Source organism: Zalophus californianus, chromosome X, assembly GCF_009762305.2.
Source record: "Zalophus californianus isolate mZalCal1 chromosome X, mZalCal1.pri.v2, whole genome shotgun sequence".
Taxonomy (NCBI): Eukaryota; Metazoa; Chordata; class Mammalia; order Carnivora; family Otariidae; genus Zalophus; species Zalophus californianus.
In genome coordinates, this window is record NC_045612.1 from 78809140 (window position 1) to 78832050 (window position 22911).

At 40.0% G+C, this 22911-nt stretch overlaps 1 protein-coding gene across 10 annotated transcripts in view; it reads left to right on the top strand.

Annotated features, from left to right (window-relative positions):
- Nucleotides 1–22911, top strand: part of ARHGEF9 (Cdc42 guanine nucleotide exchange factor 9) — a 234645-nt gene that overhangs the window by 178824 nt on the left and 32910 nt on the right. For 9 of the 10 annotated variants that reach the window (XM_027609072.2, XM_027609063.2, XM_027609062.2 and 6 more), the window contains 2 exons: nucleotides 3798–3929; nucleotides 18363–18606. In XM_027609072.2, coding sequence (XP_027464873.1) covers nucleotides 3798–3929; nucleotides 18363–18606 — 376 coding nt within the window. The remainder of the gene's footprint in view (nucleotides 1–3797; nucleotides 3930–18362; nucleotides 18607–22911) is intronic. The other variant, XM_027609069.2, reaches the window with a different exon arrangement.

Genomic DNA, 22911 nt, shown 5'->3' on the forward strand with positions numbered 1-22911 from the left:
AACTTTTGTATTATCCATTGTTCAATTGAGAAAACGGATTGAGAGTGGTTAAGCTACTTTCCAAGGGCAAGAGTGAGTTGGTGGCAACAGTGGGCCAGAACCCAAGTCTTCTGAGATTCTCACCTCAGAAATCTTCCAAGGTAGCTAGTTGTTCCACTAAGGATTATCATTATACTGTGGTTTGGTGGCTTTGGAGGGAGTCTGGCCTCGATTCTGGATTCTCTGGGCAAATTACTTCTAATTTCTCTGACCTTGGTTTTGGGGGTAATAACAGTACATTCTTCATTGGGTTCTTGTGAGTATTAATAGGAATATGTGACATAGGATATAGAGTGCACAATAATAATCAAGATAATAGCTATCACTTATGTAGAACTTACAGTGTGAAAGTGTACTTTCCTAAGCACTTTATATATGTTAACTTACATAATCTTCACAACAGCCAAATGAGATCGGTACTGTTATTACCCTCATTTTAAAGATGAGGAAATTCAATGTAGGAAATTCATTTTAAAGACAAGGAAATGTAGTACAGTCCCACTGTGATCCTCCCTCAGCACAATTTCACCCTTTCCAGGGTTCAAATTGTCTGCAATTGGCAGGACTTGGCTATAGCCAGCACCAGTGTGGGGTTGCCAGTGGCCTGCTGGTCTTTTCATTCAGAACAGTTAGCCAGCTCAGGAACAAGATGGCCTTCCCTCTCCCTCTAGACTCACAGTCTTTGCAGAGTCAAGCTCCACTTAAAGCTCACTCAGTAATATAATTTACATGTGTTTTATATTCTTTTGACTACCTTTTTTTGTAGAAATAAAAATTGACCTTAGAATTTAAAAAAATAAAATAAAGATGAGGAAACTGACACACAGAGAGGATATATGTAACCTGACATCAACCAGCTTGGTGAGCATAAGGGTGTTCTTTCTTTCTTTCTTTCTTTCTTTCTTTCTTTCTTTCTTTCTTTCTTTCTTTCTTTCTTTCTTTTCTTTCTTTCTTTCTTTTCTTTCTCTTTCTTTCTTTCTTTCTTTCTTTCTTTCTTTCTTTCTTTCTTTCTTTCTTTCCTTCCTTCCTTCCTTCCTTCCTTCCTTCCTTCCTTCCTTCCTTCCTTCCTTCCTTCTTGTCTTTCTTCTTCCTTCCTTCTCTATTTTGTCTCTTTCTTTCTTTCTTTCTTTCTTTCTTCCTTCCTTCCTTCCTTCCTTTCTTTCTTTCTTTCTTTCTTTCTTTCTTTCTTTCTTTCTTTCTTTCTTTCTCTTTCTTTCTTTCCTTCCTTCCTTCCTTCTTGTCTTTCTTCTTCCTTCCTTCCTTCTCTATTTTGTCTCTTTCTTTCTTTCTTTCTCTTTCTTTCTTTCCTTCCTTCCTTCCTTCCCTCCTTCCTTCCTTCCTTCTTGTCTTTCTTCTTCCTTCCTTCTCTATTTTGTCTCTTTCTTTCTTTCTTTCTTTCTTTCTTTCTCTTTCTTTCTTTCCTTCCTTCCTTCCCTCCTTCCTTCCTTCCTTCCTTCCTTCCTTCCTTCTTGTCTTTCTTCTTCCTTCCTTTCTTCTCTATTTTGTCTCTTTCTTTCTTCCTTTCTTTCTCTTTCTTTCTTTCTTTCTCTCTCTCTCTCTCTCTCTCTCTCTCTTTCTTTCTTTCTTTCTTTCTTTCTTTCTTTCTTTCCTTCCTTCCTTTCTTTTTTTTTTTCTCTTTTCTCCCTTCCTTCCCTTTCTTAGCTTGGTGGAGTTATATGTGGCAAGTACTTAAAATAAGAGTGTTCCTGGCTGGTACAGTGGGTGTAATTTTAAAAGTCATCCTGAAAAAAAAAGTCATCTTGGCCAACTTTGTTTGGCATTGGCCTGTTTTTATGGCTTTCTTTCACTTTATATATATTCAAAATGGACTGTGGCACATCTTCCTGGCCTGCCTCAGGGTGGGACATGGCAGACTGCTACCACTCTCATCTTCCCATCCATCTAACAGGAAAGCCCTGCACAAATCCCTCACCCTGAGAGCTTCCTCTCCCAGAAGTTCTGTGTTAGTATGTGGGCCCCTCAAGGATGAATGTTTACTCAAGTTCCAAGTTACCCCTGAAATGGAGTCTGGAGTCACAGTATCTGTGAGCTTTCTTTTTGAGGTTATATTATTACAAAATATTTCCACTGAGCTCCCCTTTTCCTTCTCATACCTTAGACTGAAAAAGTGATATGCTGAAGAATACCATTTCCAGCTACCCCTCTCTTTGGCCCACTGCCCTGTCTAGGCTGTTCTAATTATTTCGGGGGGGGGGGGTGGATGCAGGGATCTCCATCTCTAACCCTGACTTGAAGCTTTTGGGTGCACGGCTGAGATCTTAACATTGGAGTATCAGGGTTAAGACCTTGGAGATCATCCTCATATACCACATTTAATGTCAGAAAAACCTGAGACCCAGAGAGAGGAAGGGACTTACTGGACTGGAGATAGCATAATATAGTGGCAAGAGTGAGTATACTTTCTGGAGCCACAGAATTGGGGTTGGGTCATGGGTATCTAGCTAATGAGCTGGGTGATCTTAGCTGATCACCTGACATTTCTGTACCTTGGACTATAAAATGAGAGTAAGACTACCTACCTCCCAGGATTCTTGTGTGCCTCAGAAGAGATAGAGTGAAAGTATGTAGCAAACGTCTGATGCATATAGGTGTTAATATATTTTTAGAGGGGAGAAGGGTGACAAAGGGAGTGGGAGAGAGAATCTCAAGCAGACTCTATACCCAGCATAGAGCCCAACACAGGGCTCAGTCTCACAGCCCTGAGATCATGACCTGAACCAAAATCAAGAGTCAGATGCTCAACTGACTGAGCCACCCAGGCACCCCTATAGGTGCTAATATTAATTCTCCTGAGTTCTGGACCAGATTTTTATCCCTATCTTTATATAGATCCTGGAACCCCCACCCCACCCCCATGCCAGGGCTTTGGTGTGGTTTGCCTCATGTTCCATTTCTGTGCACACCTGCATTAGTTTCCTCCACTGACTGTGAGCTCCTTAAGAACAAGGGCCAAATCTGACTTGGCATCTGACATATATCTCCACATACCTCTGACCTAGCAGAGTTTTTGTGGAAAAGGGGCCTTGGAAACTCTGTAGAATTGAGTTAGCTAGGAGTCAGATGTGTTGGTACCTTTTTTTTTTTTCCTGTCTGACTATGTAGCAAGGAGGGGAAGTGGTTTCAGGCTATGAGTAACAGACCAAAGAATCATGTGGTTGTGAAGTTTCCTATTTAATCAATATATTTTAATGAACTGAGAGGAGAAGAAAAAATTAAGAGTCTGAATGTATTCTCTCTTTCTCCCTCTATCATTATCTCCTTCTTGCCCTCCCCTGTCCCCTTTTTTACTCATTTGGGAAGCAGAGAGACTTCTATTATTTCCTTAGGCTTACTCTTCAGGTATAAGAAAGAGACTAAGAGACTAGACCTGGGATGAAGGACTGGTGCGGAAAGAGAAATTCATAGAGAAAAAGGCAAGGAAAGAAAGAGGGAGAGAGAAACCTCATGGAAGCAGAATGAACCTTGGTGCCTGTAGGGCTAGAGAGCAGCTGACATAGAGACTATAGCAGTCCTGGGTGGTAGGGCTCATTTGGCCTGAGGGTGAACAAGAGTATGGGTCTTTCCAGCTCATAGAACCTTTTAAGGATTCCCAGGAGTCCTTTCTATCCCTCTTTCCCCACCAGGCCTTTTCTGTACTCCTCCTGCATCAGTCTATGCCTAGTGTTAGGTGCTTCCAGGCAGGTGACAGGTCTATCCCTTCTGCCTGGCTGCCTCTCACTATCACATATTCTTCCCAGGGTGAGGACATCCTAGACAGGAGCTCGGAGCTGATCTACACTGGGGAAATGGCCTGGATCTACCAGCCCTATGGCCGCAACCAGCAGCGGGTCTTCTTCCTATTTGACCACCAGATGGTCCTCTGCAAGAAGGTAACCCCAACCTCTTCTTTCCTGAGGGAGATGGGAGATGGGCACCTCAGAAGTATAAGCCCCTTTCTCTCCATCATCCCCAGCTCGCAATGAAGTGGTCATTATAGTAGGTGGGAAAGATGCCAGTGGCTTCTAATTTTGTGATTCCTTCTTTAAATTTTGCTGTTTTCCCTCTTTGTCAGTTTTCATTTAAAAAATCTAGAATAAGACTCTTTTTTTCTCTTTCTTCTTGTCTTCCATGATGGCTGTCTCTGATCCTCCATCCATTGCCCTGTTACTTTAGTTATGCGTATGTTGTGTTATTTCCTTCCAGAGATGATTATATTGGAAATTATTTTGCTGCTTTGGGGAATTTTTCTTTTTTCTCCTTTCCTTTTATTTTCTTCCAGAGGAGGGGTAGAGATCCCCTTTCCTCTCTCCTCAGTCATCCACTAATGTTCCTACAGTTCTGAAGTTGTCCCCAACAGCTTTTTCCCCTGTATCATTTGTTTTTAATTATACCAGCCTTGACATACTCTGTTGTCCTCTGTGTCATAACTACTAGTTATTTATGTTGGTTTCATTGTATTCTGGGAGGATCAGGAATAAATAGAGTATAATAACGCTGGAGGGAGGACTTTTTCTGTTCAAGGAACTTTCCGCATTGGACCACTTTTTCTTGTACTGAAGGGCCAGACTTGGAGGATGAACCATCTGGGACTCAGAAACGTAACAATAGCAATAGAGATTAGGGATAGAGCAGAAAAGAGATGGGGATTTGAAACCAAAACACCTGGGTCCTAGGCTCTACTGTCTCTAACCTTGGGCCAGTTTTTTTAACTTTATGTTCTTATTTTCCTCAGTGCCAAATCAGGCTGATGATAGAATTCATCTCAAGAGGCGTTGAGAAGGACCACCTAAGGTAGTGGGAAGCAGTGAAGTATAGTGTTAAGAGCATGGGTTCTAGGGCCAGCCAGAAGGGCACCAATTTTTCCCATGAGCTGTGTGACTTTGGGCAAATTCTCTGTGCCTCACATTTGCAAAATGGAAATCATAATGGTATCCACATAGAAGAGAGCTTGTGATGGTTAAATGAAACAGTATAGTTGCAGTGCCTGGCACATGGTATTTAGTAAATGTTAGCTATTGATATTATTACTGTATATTTGGTGTTACTATTCATTCATTCAGCAAATCTTTTATGGGAGACAGTATATGCAGTAGTTAAATAAGCACAGATTTTAGAACCAGATAGTCTGGACTAAAGCCCAACTCTACCATTTAGTAGCTTTTGTTCCAGAGTAGGCTTCTTAACTGTTCTATCTACAGTTCCTCATAAAACGGGGTTATAACAGTACCTATCTTATAGGATTGTTGTGAAGATTATTTGTTAATAAATGCAAAACATTCAGCTGCCAAGGGATGAATACATAAAGAAAATGTGACGCACGCACGCACGCACACACACACACACAGGAATGCACACACACTATGGAATATTATTCAGCCTTAAAAGAAAAGGAGGAACTCCTGTCATTTGTGACAACATAGATGAACCTGGAGGACGTTATACTAAGTAAAATAAGACATAGAAAGGCAAATACCATATGGTCTCACTTCATGTAGAATCTAAAGCTGTTGAAGTCATAAAGGCAGAGAATAGAATGGTGGTTGCCAGGGACTGGTGCGATTTGGAAAATGGAGAGATACTGGTCAAAATGTGAAAACTTTTCATATGCAAGATGAATAAGTTTTGGTGAGCTAATATACAATGTGGTGCTTATCACTAACAATACTGTATTGTGTACTTGAAATTTGCTAAGAAGTAGATCTTAAGTGTTCTCATCACAAAAAAGTCACCATGTGAGATGATGTATATGTTAATTAGCTTGATTGTGGTGATCATTTCACAATGTATACATATATCAAAACATCACATTTTATACCTTAAATATATATAATCTTTGTCAATTATACCTCAATAAAGCTGGGGGGTAATGCAAAGCATTTGGAATAGTGTCTAGCACATGATATATGCTAAGTGTTAACTGTTGCCATTGTTGTTGCTGTTATTATTTTGTTATTAAGAATGTACCCTAAGTATTGGAATGCAGTAATGAGAAAAATAAGTCCAGTCCCATCCCCATGTGCCTTCTTCAGGCTCTGGAGAGAAAATCCAGGGTGGTCAAGGCTAGGGGTGGGCAGTAAATAGGGCCCCTCTCTAAAAAGACCTTACTGACAAGCAAGTGAGATAGGCTGCAATCCTTAAGAGTTGCATTCCCCAGATTGCAGCATCTGTCATTTATACAAAATGTTTTACAGTGTCTTACTAGACCCCATGAATACCCAGTGAGGCCAAATTCAATTATCTCCTAGTTGTTTGAATTATATAATGTCAGGAATTGGAGTAGGCTCCTTGCTGAATCCATGGCTAGGCTTGGTGCTTGTCTGCAGACTGCCAGGGACCTTCTGGAGAAGCACTGGTTCCCTTGATATCCTCCAGCTTGGGTGAGTGGAAAGGAAAAGGAGGAAGGCGGGCATGCTATTAGGTAGGGAACTTGTGATGACTGGGCATGCTATTAGGTAGGGGACTTGTGATGACCTAAATAGCACCTGTGGTGAGCACCTATTCACCATGTCCCTATGAAAGCACTCAGACCACCATTAACAAGTGGAATTTGGGCAGCCTGGTCCCAATGGGACCTTGGACAACCAGGGCTCCAGAGGGATTTGTCCCCTTGCCATGTGCAAAAAATGAGCAGAGAAACTTCTGAGGCTTTGTCAGCTGTTTTTCCCTGGGCAGCCCCTGAGTGAGGCAAGAGTAAGGAAGGTACACTACTGGGCACAGCTTAATGGGCAGACTATAAGCTGTGAAACAGAACTAATGTAACTCAGGAGTGTGGTGGCTGAGTTTAAGTTGTGTAATGGTCTTCATTATTGGTGCTAGCATTCAGAAAAGGGAAACTGCAATGACCTGAGTTGGAGGATGCAGTCAGGGAGGACTTGAGGAGGAAAAATGTGTAAATTTGACCTGGAGGCTGGAATGATTGTAATAAGAAGTATTGTTGGGGCAGGGAGGACATACTAGTGTGAGACTAAGTATAGATCTGTGACCACCCCCACCCTGAAAGAGTATATGGAATTTCCAAGGATGTAGAGGTAGCTATGTAAATTTTAAAATATTCAGTTACTTTTGCTTTGACTTATTTTTGTCACAATATTTAAATTATTTTGAAAGTTTAAATGGACCAAAGGAGGCAGTGAGATTTTTAGGTTCATCAAAGGAGTCTTAAAGTCCTACAAAAAATTAGTCTAGGACCAAGAAAGCTTGGCACTGTATTTATTAGACAAGGCTGACCTCATGACCTGGAAACTGCATGTTTAGATTTGAGTTTTACAACCATTTTAGAGAAAATTGAAGTTCAGAGAGATAAAATGGCTTGCCCGAGGCCACAGCTAGTAGGTTATACAGCTAGGAGTCTGTATAACTCACACTGTTTCCATGCATGTTTCATGCTGCTTTGTGGCCTTAGCTACGATTTCTGATGGGATTTTTTGAACAGTAGGTCATTCTTAATCATTCCTATCACATCACTAAAGTTGGCTTTATGACTAATCTGGTGCCTGAAAACTCACATCAACACTCTGGGGAGCTAGAAAGAGTAGGCAAAGGGAGAACCTTAATGACACATTTCTCTAGTCCTGTTCCCCTACCACAGAAGCAGAATTCTCTCAAGTTTCTTGTTATCATTAAATACCTAAAGAAACAATAGGAGTTTCAGTTGATGCTTTTAATTTAGCTCCAAGATCATGTACATCCTTTCATTTTTTTGGAAACTAGTAAAGGTTTTGAAGGCTGACAATGATTATGACACACCAACTCAGAGTTAAAGGGAGCTACAGGTGATGCTGGCCGGCTGGGTCCAGAGACCCAAAGAGGATCCTGCAGGACCAGCCAATAGTGTTCTTGGTTTCATGAAGGATGGAAATAAACCATGAGCCAACAAGAGGTGAAAGCAGAGTTTCCTGAAGATATACAGAGAGCAGATACAAACAGAGTGTCTGGGAGACTAAGAAAGGAAAGGAGGGAATCTCATCTTTGTTCAGGGTCTGAGGGGGTTTATTGAGGATGATGGTCTGATATACATGTCCTCTCAGGCATCTAGGTACCAGTTAGAACAAAGACAAGGGGACAGGTTTTATTCCTTGGAGCCAGGGGGCCTTGACATTGAGATGTCTAGCCATGGTTGTCTAGAATAAGCAAATGGTAGCTTTGTCCAGTCATTCTCACCTGGTCCTTCCATAGATGTTACCTATTCTAGAGATATTGGTAATTCCTGTCCCTTATAAGGAGAACATATGGTGTTTGCATTACAAATCATGTGTGAAGTGGGGTAGGGGTGCAGGTCCCAGCAAGAATAGAAGTAGGAAAAGGAGTAAAAAGCAGATTTTATAGAGTCCTTCAGTTTCCCTGTCTCACTGGCTGAAGTTAGGAATAGTGGGAGGTTTCACTGATTTGTGGAACATAAGGAATAGCATGGAGGACATTAGGAGGAGGAAGGGAAAAATGAAGGGGGTGGAATCAGAGGGAGAGATGAACCATGAGAGACTACGGACTTTGAGGAAAAAAATGAAGGTTTATGAGGGGAGGGGGGGTGCAAGGATGGGTTAGCCCGGTGATGGGGATTAAGAAGGGCATGTACTACATGGAGCACTGTGTGTTATAGGAAAACAATGAATCGTGGATCACTACATCAAAAACTAATGATGTATTGTGTGGTGACTAACATAACATAATAAAATAAAATTTAAAATATAAATAAATAAAAAAGGAATAGTGGGATTTTAAAGATACTAGCTGGGCTTCAAAAAAGCATGGATGTTATTAGAGAAACCCTTTCTGGAGAAATGAAAGAACTAAAATCTAACCAAGTCGAAATCAAAAAGGCTATTAATGAGATGCAATAAAAAATGGAGGCTCTAACTGCTAGGATAAATGAGGCAGAAGAGAGAATTAGTGATACAGAAGACCAAATGATGGAAAATAAAGAAGGTGAGAAAAAGAGAGATAAACAACTACTGGATCACAAGGGCAGAATTCGAGAGATAAGTGATACCATAAGATTGAAACAAAATTAGAATAATTGGGATCCCAGAAGAAAAAGAAAGAGAGAGGGAGGCAGAAGGTATATTGGAGCAAAGTGTAGCAGAGAACTTCCCTAATTTGGGGAAGGAAACAGGCATCAAAATCCAGAAAGCACAGAGAACCCCCCTCAAAATCAATAAAAATAGGTCACCCTGACATCTAATACTAAAACTTACAAGTCTCAGAGACGAAGAGAAAATCCTGAAAGCAGCTCGGGAGAAGAGATCTATAACCTACAATGGTAGAAACATCAGATTGACAACAAACCTATCCACAGAGACTTGGCAGGCCAGAAAGGACTAACATGATATATTCAGAGCACTAAAAGAGAAAAATGTGCAGCCAAGAATACTATATCCAGCTAGGCTGTCATTGAAAATAGAAGGAGAGATAAAAAGCTTCCAAGACAAACAAAACCTAAAGGAATTTGCAAACACGAAACCAGCCCTACGAGAAATATTAAAAGGGGTCCTCTAAACAAAGAGAGAGCCTAAAAGTAACATAGACCAGAAAGGAACACAGACAATATACAGTAACAGTCACCTTACAGGCAATACAAGGGCACTAAGGCATATCTTTCAATTGTTACGCTGAATGTAAATGGGGTAAATGCCCCAATCAAAAGATACAGGGTATCAGATCGGATAAAAAAACAAGACCCATCGATATGCTGTCTGCAAGAGACTCATTTTAGACCCCAAAACACCCCATATTGAAAGTGAGGGGGTGGAAAAATATTTACCATGCTAATGGACACCAAAAGAAAGCTGGGGTGGCAATCCTTATATCAGACAAATTAGATGTTAAAACAAAGACTGTAATAAGAGATGAGGAAGGATACTATATCCTAATTAAAGGGTCTATCCAACAAGAAGTTCTAGCAATTGTAAATATCTATGCCCCTAACATGGGAGCAGCCAATTATATTAAGCCAATTAATAACAAAAGCAAAGAAAAACACCAAAAACAAGATAATAATACTGGGGGACATTAACACCCCTCCTCACTGAAATGGACAGATCATCTAAGCAAAAGATCAACAAGGAAATAAACACTTTCAATGACACACTGGAACAAATGGACTTCACAGACATATTCAGAACATTCCATCCCAAAGCAACACAATACACATTCTTCTCTAGTGCCCATGGAACATTCTCCAGAATATATTATATCCTAGGTCATAAGTCAGGTCTCAACTGGTACCAAAAGATTGGGATCATTCCCTGCCTATTTTCAGACCACAGTGCTTTGAAACTAGAACTCAATCACAAGAGGAAAGTCGGAAAGAACTCAAATACATGGATGCTAAAGAGCATCCTACTAAAGAATGAATGGGTCAACCAGGAAATTAAAGAAGAACTAAAAAAATTCATGGAAACAAATGAAAATGAAAACACAACTGTTCAGAATCTTTGGGATGCAGCAAAGGCAGTCCTAAGAGGAAAGTATAGAGCAATACAAGCCTTTCTCAAGAAACAAGAAAGGTCTCAAATACACAACCTAACCCTACACCTAAAGGAGCTGGAGAGAGAACAGCAAATAAAGCCTAAACCCAGCAGGAGAAGAGAAATAATAAAGATCAGAGCAGAAATCAATGAACTAGAAACCAAAAGAACAGTAGAACAGATCAACGAAATTAGGAGCTGGTTCTTGGAAAGAATTAACAAGATTGATAAAAGCCTGGCCAGACTTATCAAAAAGAAAAAAAAAATGACCCAAATAAATAAAATCATGAATGAAAGAGGAGCGATCACAACCAACACCAAAGAAATACAAACAATTATAAGAACATATTATGAGCAACTCTATGCCAGCAAATTGGATAACCTGGAAGAAATGGATGCATTCCTAGAGCTGTATGATAAACTACTAAAACTGAAGCAGGAAGAAATAGAAAACCTGAACTGACCTATAACCACTAAGGAAATTGAAGCAGTCATCAAAAATCTCCCAACAAACAAAAGCCCGGGGCCAGATGGCTTCCCAGGGGAATTCTACCAAACATTTAAAGAAGAATTAATACCTATTCTTCTGAAACTGTTCCAAAAAATAGAAATGGAAGGAAAACATCCAAACTCGTTTTATGAGGCCACCATTACCTTGATCCCAAAACCAAAGACCCCATCAAAAAGGAGAATTACAGACCAATATCCTTGATGAACATGGATTCAAAAATTCTCACCAAAATACTAGCCAATAGGATCCAACAGTACATTAAAAGGATTATTCACCACGAACAAGTGGGATTTATCCCTGGGCTGCGAGGTTGATTCAACATCCACAAATCAATCAATGTGATACAATACATTAATAAAAGAAAGAACAAGAACAATATGATCCTCTCAATCGATGCAGAAAAAGCATTTGACAACGGAGAGCATCCTTTCTTGATCAAAACTCTTCAGAGTATAGGGATAGAAGGTACATACCTCAATATCATAAAACCATCTATGAAAAACCCACAGCAAATATCATTTTCAATGGGGAAAAACTGAGAACTTTCTCCTTAAGGTCAGGAACACGGCAGCGATGTCCACTATCACCACCGCTATTCAACATAGTATTAGAAGTCTTAGCCACAGCAATCAGACAACAAAAACAACAACAACAACAAAAAAGGCATCCAAATCGGCAAGGAAGAAGTCAAACTCTCACTGTTTGCAGATGATATGATAGTTTATGTGGAAAACCCAAAAGACTCCACCCCAAAACTGCTAGAACTCATACAGGAATTCAGTAAAGTGGCAGGATATAAAATCAATGCGCAGAAATCAGTAGCATTTCTATACACCAACAACAAGACAGAAGAAAGATAAATTAAAGAGTCGATCCCATTTACAATGTCACCCAAAACCATAAGATACCTAGGAATAAATCTAACCAAAGAGGCAAAGAATCTGTACTGAGAAAACTATAAAATAGGAAAGAAATTGAGGAAGAGATAAAGAAATGGAAAAATGTACCATGCTCATGGATTGGAAGAACAAATATTGTGAAAATGTTGATGCTACCTAGAGCAATCTACACATACAGTGCAATCCCTATCAAAATACCATCAACATTTTTCACAGAGCTGGAACAAACAATCCTAAAATTTGTATGGAACCAGAAAAAATCCCGAATAGCCAGAAGAATGTTGAAAAAGAAAAGCAAAGTGGGCGGCCTCACAATTCTGGACTTCAAGCTCTATTACAAAGCTGTCATCATCAAAACAGTATGGTACTGGCACAAAAACAGACACATAGATCAATGGAACAGAATAGAGAGCCCAGAAATGGACCCTCAACTCTATGGTCAACTCATCTTTGACAAAGCAGAGAAGAATATCCAATGGTGAAAGGACAGTCTCTTCAACAACTAGTGTTGGGAAAATTGGACAGCCACATGCAGAAGAATGAAACTGGACCATTTCCTTACACCACACACAAAAATAGACTCAAAATGGTTGAAAGACCTAAATGTGAGACAGGAGTCCTCCAACATCCTAAAGGAGAACACAGGCAGCAACCTCTTTGACCTCAGCCGCAGCAACGTCTTCCCAGAAACATCGCCAAAGGCAAGGGAAGCAAGGGCAAAAATGGACTATTGGGACTTCATCAAGATAAAAAGCTTTTGCACAGCAAAAGAAACAGTCCACAAAACCAAAAGACAACCGACAGAATGGGAGAAGATATTTGCAAATGACATATCACATAAAGGGCTAGTATCTAAAATCTATAAAGAACTTATCAAACTCAACACCCAAAGAACAAATGATCCAATCAAGAAATGGGCAGAAGACATGAACAGACATTTTTCCAAAGAAGACATCCAATGGCCAACAGACACGTGAAAATAGAATTTTTGGCATCAGGGAAATCCAAATCAAAACCTCAATGAGATACCACCTCACAGCAGTCAGAATGGCTAAAATTAACAAGTCAGGAAACGACAGATTTTGGCGGGGATGCAGAGAAAGGGGAACCCTCCTACACTGTTGGTGGGAATGCAAGCTGGTGCAGCCACTCTGGAAAACAGTATGGAGGTTCCTCAAAAAGTTGAAAATAGAGCTACCATATGACCCAGCAATTGCACTACTGGGTATTTACCCCAAAGATACAAATGTAGGGATCCAAAGGGGTACATGCACACCAATGTTTATAGCAGCAATGTCCACAATATCCAAACTGTGGAAAGAGTCTAGATGTCCATCAACAGTTGAATCGATAAAGAAGAGGTGGTATATATATATATAACACACTGCAATATTATGCAGCCATCAAAAAAACACAAAATCTTGCCATTTGCAATGATGTAGATGGAACTGGAGGATATTATGCTGAGCAAAATAAGTCAATCAGAGAATGACATGCATCATATGACCTCACTGATACGAGGAATTCTTTTTTTTTAAGTTTTTATTTATTTATTTGACAGACACAACGAGAGAAGGAACACAAGCAGGGGGAGTGGGAGAGGGCGAAGCAGGCTTCTGGCCAAGCAGGGAGCCTGATGTTGGGCTCGATTCCAGGATCCTGGGATCACGACCCGAGCCAGAGGCAGCCGCTGAACGACTGAGCCACCCAGGTGCCCCGATATGAGGAATTCTTAATCTCAGGAAACAAACTGAGGGTTGCTGGAGTGGTGGGGGATGGGAGGGATGGGGTGGCTGGATGATAGACATTGGGGAGGGTATGTGCTATGGTGAGTGCTGTGAGTTGTGTAAGACTGTTGAATCACAGACCTGTACCTCTGCAACAAATAATACATTATATGTTAAAAAAAAATGAAGATGATAGTAGGGAGGGAAAAATAAAGTGGGGGAAATCGGAGGGGGAGACGAACCATGAGAGACTATGGACTCTGAGAAACAAACTGAGGGTTCTGGAGGGGAGGGGTTGAGGAGATGGGTTAGCCTGGTGATGGGTATTAAAGAGAGCATGTACTGCATGGAGCACTGGGTGTTACATGCAAACAGTGAATCATGGAACACTACATCAAAAACTAATGATGTAATGTATGGTGATTAACATAACTTAAAAAAAAGAGGAATAGTGGGAGTTAAGGCTGCCTATTCTAGTCAGGTAGGTACCCACCTATTAGCTGTGTGGTTCAGACCTGGCTTCCCAGGTCTATGAGTTTTTGTATTAAGTATTTTAAGGCAGGTTTCAGGCCTTTATGAGATCAAACTAGATCACATCAATCCATTCTCCTTAGCTTGTCCTGCTTTTGTGGTTATATTGGACTGACAGGGCCCACTTTTTATGCACATGTCTCACAAAGTATTCCTAAGGATTGTGGAAGTCAGTGCATGGGAACCGCCCCATCCTTTTGGCCAGGATCGAGCTTGTCCATTTTGAGCATGGTCAAAGGAACCCAGGTTCTGAATTAGGCCTGGAGCAACATTGGCCTCTTCTGTATAGCTGACATTTTCCTCTCCTGTGAACTTGATGCCAGGAGCACCCAACAGATCAGAACCCATCTGTACTCAGCACAGCCTATTTTTATGCACAGTTATTATGGGAGGGAAAAGAACAATGTAGAGGTTGTTTTTTTTGCAAATCAATTCAACAACACCCATATTTCACAGCCTTGGACTTTGAGATTGGCAGAGCTATGTTGGGAATTCTTAAAGACAGCCTTCCCCAGACATACCAAAAAGCCCAGTTTACCACACAGTGTGAAGAGTTAGGATTGCAAAGGCAAATTCTTTGCAGGTAGCCTGCAACTGAGAAGTGAGGCATGCAAGGCACTTCAGCAGAAGGCAATTCAGCAGAATGGGAATAGTTTAACCAAACTGTATAATGTTAATAAAAATTAATGAGCATTTCTGATTCTTTCAAATTGTCTAAAAGGCCAAATATAAGCAGAGAGGAGGGAGAGTTGGTCAGAATGATTTGGCTAGTAGAAGATATCTGTCAGGACAGGGCTCATGGGACCTTCTTGGCCAGACTTAGCTACACCACATGTCCCAAGAGTAGATGTGTGTCACGGGCATGCTGTGAAGACACAACATGAGTTGTGTCTTTCCAGTGTCACCTTTATTCAATCATAAAGCAAAGTTAATCACAATTCTAAAGCAGGTTCAAGATTCCAAACCCAATGACATTTCACCGTGTGATTAAACTTGGCTTCTTACACAGCACACAGAGCAGGACATAAGACAAACCACACAACAAATAAGATAACAGAAGGGATATAGGAAGTCAGTCTGTGGGTGTGCAGTTGAGATAAGGACTCAGTCTGGTCTTGGTCAGCTCTCAGCACTTACTGCTTATTATGTTCAAGCAGTGAAGGATCTTGGTTCTGTTCAGAGATCAATCTGGCACAGTGTTCAGTGGCAGTTGCCTTTTTTAAGTGGTCAGACAGAGAGGTCATGTCTGAAGAGTCTGACAGTTGGCTGCAAAAATCCTCCCCTTTTTAAAGGGATTTAATTGGTTCAGGGTCCCTGCAGACCTCCTCTGGTTCAGCTCGTTATCAGTTCTGGGGTGTCAGCTCATGCTGGTCCCAGCAATATCTTATAGCTGAAGTACCTTTAACTACATGTATCATTGCATGACACAGGCCCCTGCTTGACATAAGAGACTCCATTTTGCTCTCTACAGTGTGCCCTCAGCGGGGAGTCAAAAGCAGTGCTAAGAGGAGGAGGGGCTGAAAGACCACTCTGAGAGATAGTTACTTAATCAGACCTTACATTCCACAGGTCCACAGGTCATTTCATCCATCTCTCTGTTTTTTTTTAATTCATAAAATATTTGACATTCAAAAAGATACATAAATTATATAGTGGGTACTTATGTACTTACTATCCAACTTAAGAAATAATTCATTACAGGGGCGCCTAGGTGGCTCAGTCATTAAGTGTCTGCCTTGGGCTCAGGTCATGATACCAGGGTCTGGGATCAAGCCCTGCATCAGGCTCCTTGCTCAGCAGGGAGCCTGCTTCTCCCTCTCCCACCACCCCTGCTTGTGTTCCATCTCTCGCTGTCTCTCTCTCTCTGTCAAAAAAATAAATAAAATCTTTAAGAAAAAAAAGAAATTATTCATTACAAATACATTCTTCCTCCTCTCCCTCTCTGCTCCTTCCCTTTCTTTTCCTTCCTTCCATCTTCCCATTATCCTCTCTGTACTCTTGAATTTGGCATGTGTCATTGTCATATTTTTGTATAATTTCTGTACATATGTATGCATACCTAAATATTATGTGGCATTTCTTTGTAGGTTTTTAAACCTCATATAAGTGGGATAGAGATGAGATAAAACTGTATAGAAAAGAAACCAGGGGAGTGATGAGCATGGGATTTTAGTTTGCTGTGGCATCATAGCCTTTTTAAATTTTTTAAAAATTTTTAATATTTTATTTTATTTAAATTCAATTAATTAACATATAGTATATTATTAATTTCAGAGGTAGAGTTCAGTGATTCATCAGTGGCATATAACACCCAGTGCTAATTACATCACGTGCCCTCCTTAATGCCCATCACCCAGTTACCCCATACCCCCACCCACCTCCCCTTCAGCAACCCTCAGATTGTTCCCTATAGTTAAAAGTCTTTTATGGTTTGTCCCCCTCGCTGATTTCATCTTTTTTTTAAAGATTTTATTTATTTATTTATTTGAGAGAGAGAGAGAGAGAGAGCATGAGAGGGGGCAGGGTCAGAGGGAGAGGCAGACTCCCTGCTGAGCAGGGAGCCCGATGTGGGACTCGATCCCGGGACTCCAGGATCATGACCTGAGCCGAAGGCAGTCGCTTAACCAACTGAGCCACCCAGGCGCCCCCTCGCTGATTTCATCTTATTATATTTTTCCCTCCCTTCCCCTATGATCCTCTGTTTTGTTTCTTAAATTCCACATGAGTGAAATCATATGATAATTATCTTTCTCTGGCTTATTTTGCTTAGCATAATATCCTCTAGTTCCATCCATGTCGATGTAAATGGTTAAGATTTCATTTTTTTGATGGCTGAGGAATATTTCATTGTGTGTGTGTGTGTGTGTGTGTGTGTGTGTGTGTGTGTGTGTGTGTGTACATACCATATCTTCTTTATTCATTCATCTGTTGATGGACATCTCAACTCTTTCCATAGTTTGGCTATTGCGGACATTGCTGCTATAAACATTGGGGTGCAGGTGCCCCTTTGGATCACTATGTTTATATCCTTTGGGTAAATACCTAGTAGTGTAATTGCTAGGTCATAGGGTAGCTCTATATTTAACTTTTTGAGGACCCTCCGTACTGTTTTCCAGAGTGGCTGTACCAGCTTGCATTCCCACCAGCAGTGTAAGAGGGTTTCCCTTTCTCCACATCCTCACCAACATTTTTTGTTTCCAGACTTGTTAATTTTAGTCATTCTGACTGGTGTGATGTGGTATCTCATTGTGGTTTTGATCTTTATTTCCCTGATACCTGAGTGATGTTGAGCATTTTTTTCATGTGTCTATTGGCCATTTTTATGTCTTCTTCGGAGAAGTGTCTGTTCAGCATCATAGCTTTTAAATTGGGTGGCAGGTTCACCAAAACTTAATGTATTATTAAAAGTAAGTAAGTAAATAAACAGAGAAATAAGAGCACCTTGTGTGGACTAATGATGAGTGTCTCATGGACTGAGAGTATTAATCCAATTCTATATACCAGAGAGTAAAACAATAATAAAAGATAGGCAATATACAGTTTGTATCCATCTACAACTTTTATTTTTCTCATGCAGTAAGATTTGTGAGATTCATTCAGTCGATATATGAAACTTTTTATTCACTCTTACCCCCCCTTCTCCTGCCAGACTTAGGCGTTCTCCAAAATTCCCCAGAATGCTAAGTGTTCAACCCTTTCCATGTAATCCTTCCTGGCCAGCAGCCTGTGGCCACCTTGCTACTATTACCACTCATCTCCACTCTGATATGCAGGTCTCCTTAGTCTGCTTGAATTCCCAAGTACACCCCAGGCAAACATCCAGCTTATTTCATACTTCTGGAAGGCTTGCAAATATTTTAGAAAAGAAAAGGCCCATGCTCGCAATGCTTGTGTGGCTTACTGCATCCTACTCCCCATATATGTGTCTTACAAACACACGTAAGGATTGATGCTGGGGTCTGAGACAGAGTCCTTGGATGTAGGACAAAGGCTTTCTCTAAGAGCATCTAGTTAACCAACCTATCAATGTCATACTGCTAAGCTAACCTGCCTACATTTGACCAAACCAACCCCTATTTGGTACTCCAAAACAATGGCAGTCTTAGCATCCTGTTATGCCCATGAGCCAACTTTCATGGTACCTACTGTCCACATACCTCCAGTTAAAAGCCTTTTCTTCCTTCCTACCTAGGACCTGATCCGAAGAGACATCCTGTACTACAAAGGCCGCATTGACATGGATAAATATGAGGTAGTTGACATTGAAGATGGCAGAGATGATGACTTTAATGTCAGCATGAAAAATGCCTTCAAGCTTCACAACAAGGAGACTGAGGAGGTACATCTATTCTTTGCCAAAAAGCTGGAGGAGAAGATACGCTGGCTCAGGGCTTTCAGAGAAGAGAGGAAAATGGTACAGGAAGATGAAAAAATTGGTAAGTGACCTGAGAGGAGAAAGAAGAATATGGCTATGAAGAACATAGAGGATTTGAATTAGTTTTCATTTTTCTAGAAGCAGAGGGAAGATTTCTGTTGCAAACTGACCTAATCCATTTTGATGGTTTCTTTTATTAGGTCCTTTTTGGCAGATACCAGTAGTTTCTACTAGTCAGAGTTAAGTGAGAGTTATAATTTGCCCTCCCTTACAGTCTCATGACTAGATAAGACTATTACACTGGAAGCAAACCTCAGTCTCAATTCTCCCAAACATACAAACATTTATTAACAAACAAACACAAAAGCAGTCATACAACCTGTTCTGTAATCTCAGTGAAGTCCCAGTTTTGTTCTTAGATACATGGCAGCATCTTCTGTGAAGAGGTTAGTCAAGAAAGAGCTGGTGATATTATAGCAACAGGCTTCAGCTAACTTTCTAGTTGGAGTCTGGTGACAAAATCCTCTGATGGGGGACAAGACATAACACCTGTTTTCAATCTTGAGTTTAAGGCTTCCTTCTGAAGGGTAAAAGCTATAGGACTCACTGGATTTTTATACCCAGGTCTTGTGAGGGCTAAAGAGCCCTCAAGACATTTGTGACTAGTTCACATCTTGAATAACATTAATTTTACCAATGAAAATTCATTTTTAACATGTGTTAGGCTAATTAGGCCTCCTGCATTAAAGTGACTAAACTGCTGGGAGTAGTGGTCTCTGGAGCAAAGACTTCTGAGTGTTTAATGTGTTAACAAATCACCTCTTGAGTGTACATGCCTGATTAAGGCATTTCAGATGTTAACTAAATGCTCCTAGAGCATAGATTAAAATTAATGCACATGCATATATCACACTTTCTGTATGAAAGCATTTTAAAATAAATTGCAGAAGATATAACGGGGTCTAAAACCATGATCACTTGCATGATTCAGTCACACTAAACCATAATTTTTTTGGCTTTAAGTAGGTTGTTCCCCTTTTCCAGAGGGTATATAACTAGCAGAGAGATTTTTCATGCTGCTTTCGAACTGTGGGATTTAGGTGCCATTGACTATAGCTTTGTGGTTTACAAAGTACTATCTAGTCTCTTGCTCGTGGTCCTGCCATTCTAGCATAAAAATACCAAACAGCCAGGCTTTGTAATTCCTTGAGAAGACACAGTTTCTGTTTCTGCCCCACTCTTAATGAGAGTAGAATTTTATATTAAAACACGTGTATGCTCAAGCTGGTAGAAACTGCCTCTAGAAAAATGGGCCTACCCATTGAGTCCTGGTGCAAATGGATTCTTCTCTCCTTCAGTGTTGGGCATTTAAATGGTTCAGAGATAAGGAAGGATGATCAGAAAGACACTACTTAGTCTAATCCTAGTTCTCTCCTCAGGTTTTGGGTAGAGTGCACATTAGTAATTCACTTTGAGTCCCATTGAAGCCAAATAGCTTTTAGTATATGAGCACTGCAGTTAGACATGATGTAGAGTGGTACAGAAATGCTACTGGGCTTCTTCTTTCAGTGGCAGGCAGCAGCAGCCTCTGATACCACCTAGGTTGTTAGACCTATTAAAGGTATTGTCTTAATGTGCTTTATGCAGACCCTAGATCAACTAGAAGATCCCCACCATTCCGTCTGGTTCCAGTGTTATATTTCCCACACAATGCCCTAATAACCTGTAACTTGAAGAATCTGCTTCTAATAAAAAAGCTTCCAGAAATTACATTCTTTTTTAAAATTTTGTTTAAAGTTTTAATTTAAATTCCAGTTGGTTAACATACAGTGCAATATTAATTTCAGGTGTACAATTTAGTGATTCCACACCTATACACAACACCATATGCTCATCACAACAACTCTATTCCTTAATCCCCATCACCTATTTAACCCCTCCACCAGACCACCTCCCCTCTGGTAACAATTGCTTTGATCTCTATAGTTAAAAGGTCTCTTTTTGGTTTCCTTCTCTCTTTTATCCCCCTATGATCATTTGTTTTGTTTCTTAAATTCCACATATGAATGCAATCATATGGTATTTGTCTTTCTCTGATTTATTTCACTTAGCGTAACATACTCTAGCTCCATCCACAGTGTAGTTACACACACACACACACACACACACACACAAAATGGAATATTACTCAGCCATAAAAAATAACGAAAACTTGTCATTTGCAATGACATGGATGGAGCTACAGAAATTACTTTCTGACAAACCTGTTATCTTTTATAAAACATTTTTTTCTAATTATAATAATAGCAATTTATTGTAGGCAATTTTGGAGAAAAACACAGAAAAATACAAGACAAAACTAAAAATCACATAAAAACATCCTACCCAGAGAGAGAGAACTTTTGTAAATATTTTATATATTTCCTTCCTGTTCTTTTGTGTATAAATAAAATACTAGGACTAAGATGGCTGAATCTATCTTTATGTCTCCCCCCAACCTCTACCTCTCCATGATGAACAGTTCTAAATTTATATGCTCATTTTACACTTAAAATCATACCATTAACCTTTCCCTAAATCATTTCTTTTTTTAAATTTTATTTTATTTAAATTCAATTAATTAATATATAGTGTATTACTAGTTTCAGAAGTAGAGTTCAGTGATTTATCAGTGGCATACAACAACCAGTGCTAATTGCATCACGTGCCCTCCTTAATGCCCATCACCCTGTTATCCCATCCCCCCATCCTCCTCTCCAACAACCTCAGATTGTTTCCTATAATTAAGGGTCTCTTATGGTTTGTCTCCCTCTTTAATTTCATCTCATTTTGTGTTTCCCTCCCTTCCCCTATGTTGATCTGTTTTGTTTTGTAAATTCCACATATGAGTGAAATCATATGTATTTGTCTTCCTCTGACTGACATATTTCACTTACAATAATATCCTCTATTTCCATCCATATCATTCATACATACATACATACCACGTCTTCTTTATCCATTCATCTGTTGGTGGACATTTGGGCTCTTTCCATAGTTTGGCTATTGTGGACATTGCTGCTATAAACATTGGGGTGCCCCTTCAAATCACTAAATTTACATCTTTTGGATAAATATCTAGTAGTGCAATTGCTAGGTCGTAAGGTAGCTCTATTTTTAACTTCTTGAGGAACCTCCATATAGTTTCCCAGAATGGCTGTACCAGCTTGCATTCCCACCAACAGTGTAAGAAGGTCCCCCTTTCTCCACCTTCTCACCAACATCTGTTGTTTCCTCAGTTGTTAATTTTACCAGTCTGACTGGTGTGATATGGTATCTCATTGTGGTACTGATTTGTAGTTCCCTGATGCCAAGGGATATGCAGCACTTTTTCATGTGTCTTTTGGCCATTTGTATGTCTTCTTTGGAGACATGTCTGTTCATGTCTTCTGCCCATTTCTTGACTAGATTTTTTTGTTTTTTGGGTGTTGAGTTTAATAACTTCTTTACAGACCTTGGATACAAGTCCTTTATCTGATAAGACATTTGCAAATATCTTCTCCTATTCTGTAGGTTGTCTTTTGGTTTTATCAACTGTTTCCTTTGCTGTGCAGAAGCTTTTTATCTTGATGAAGTCCCAAGAGATCATTTGTGCTTTTGTTTCCCTTGGCTTTGAAGACATCTCTAGCAAGAAGTTGCTATGGCTGAGGTCAAAGAGGTTGCTGCCTGTGTTCTTCTCTAGGATTTTGATGGATTCCTATCTCACATTTAGGTCATTCATCCATTTTGAGTTTGTTTTGTGTGTGGTGTAAGAAAATGGTCCAGTTTCATTCTTCTGCATGTGGCTGTCCAATTTTCCCAACACCATTTGTTGAAGAGACTGTTCTTTTTCCATTGGATAGTCTTTCCTGCTTTGTTGAAGATTAGTTGACCTTAGAGTTGAGGGTCCATTTCTGGGTTCTCTCTTCTCTTCCATAGATCTATGTGTCTGTTTTGTGCCAGTACCATACTGATTTGATGATTATAGCTTTGTAATATAGCTTGAAGTCTGGAATTGGTTGTCACCAGCTTTGGTTTTCTTTTTTGACATTCCTTTGTCTATTTTGAGTCTTTTCTGGTTCCATACAATTTTTAGGATTGTTTGTTCCAGCTCTGTGAAAATTGCTGATGGTATTTTGATGGGGATTGCTTTGGATGTGTAGATTGCTTTGGATAGCATAGGCATGTTCCTCCAATCCATGAGCATGGAATGTTATTTTCATTTTTTTGTGTGTTCCTCAATTTCTTTCATAAGTGTTCTATAGTTTTCAGAGTACACATCCTCACCTCTTTGGTTAGGTTTATTGGTATCTTGTGGGTTTTGGTGCAATTGTAAGTGGGATCAATT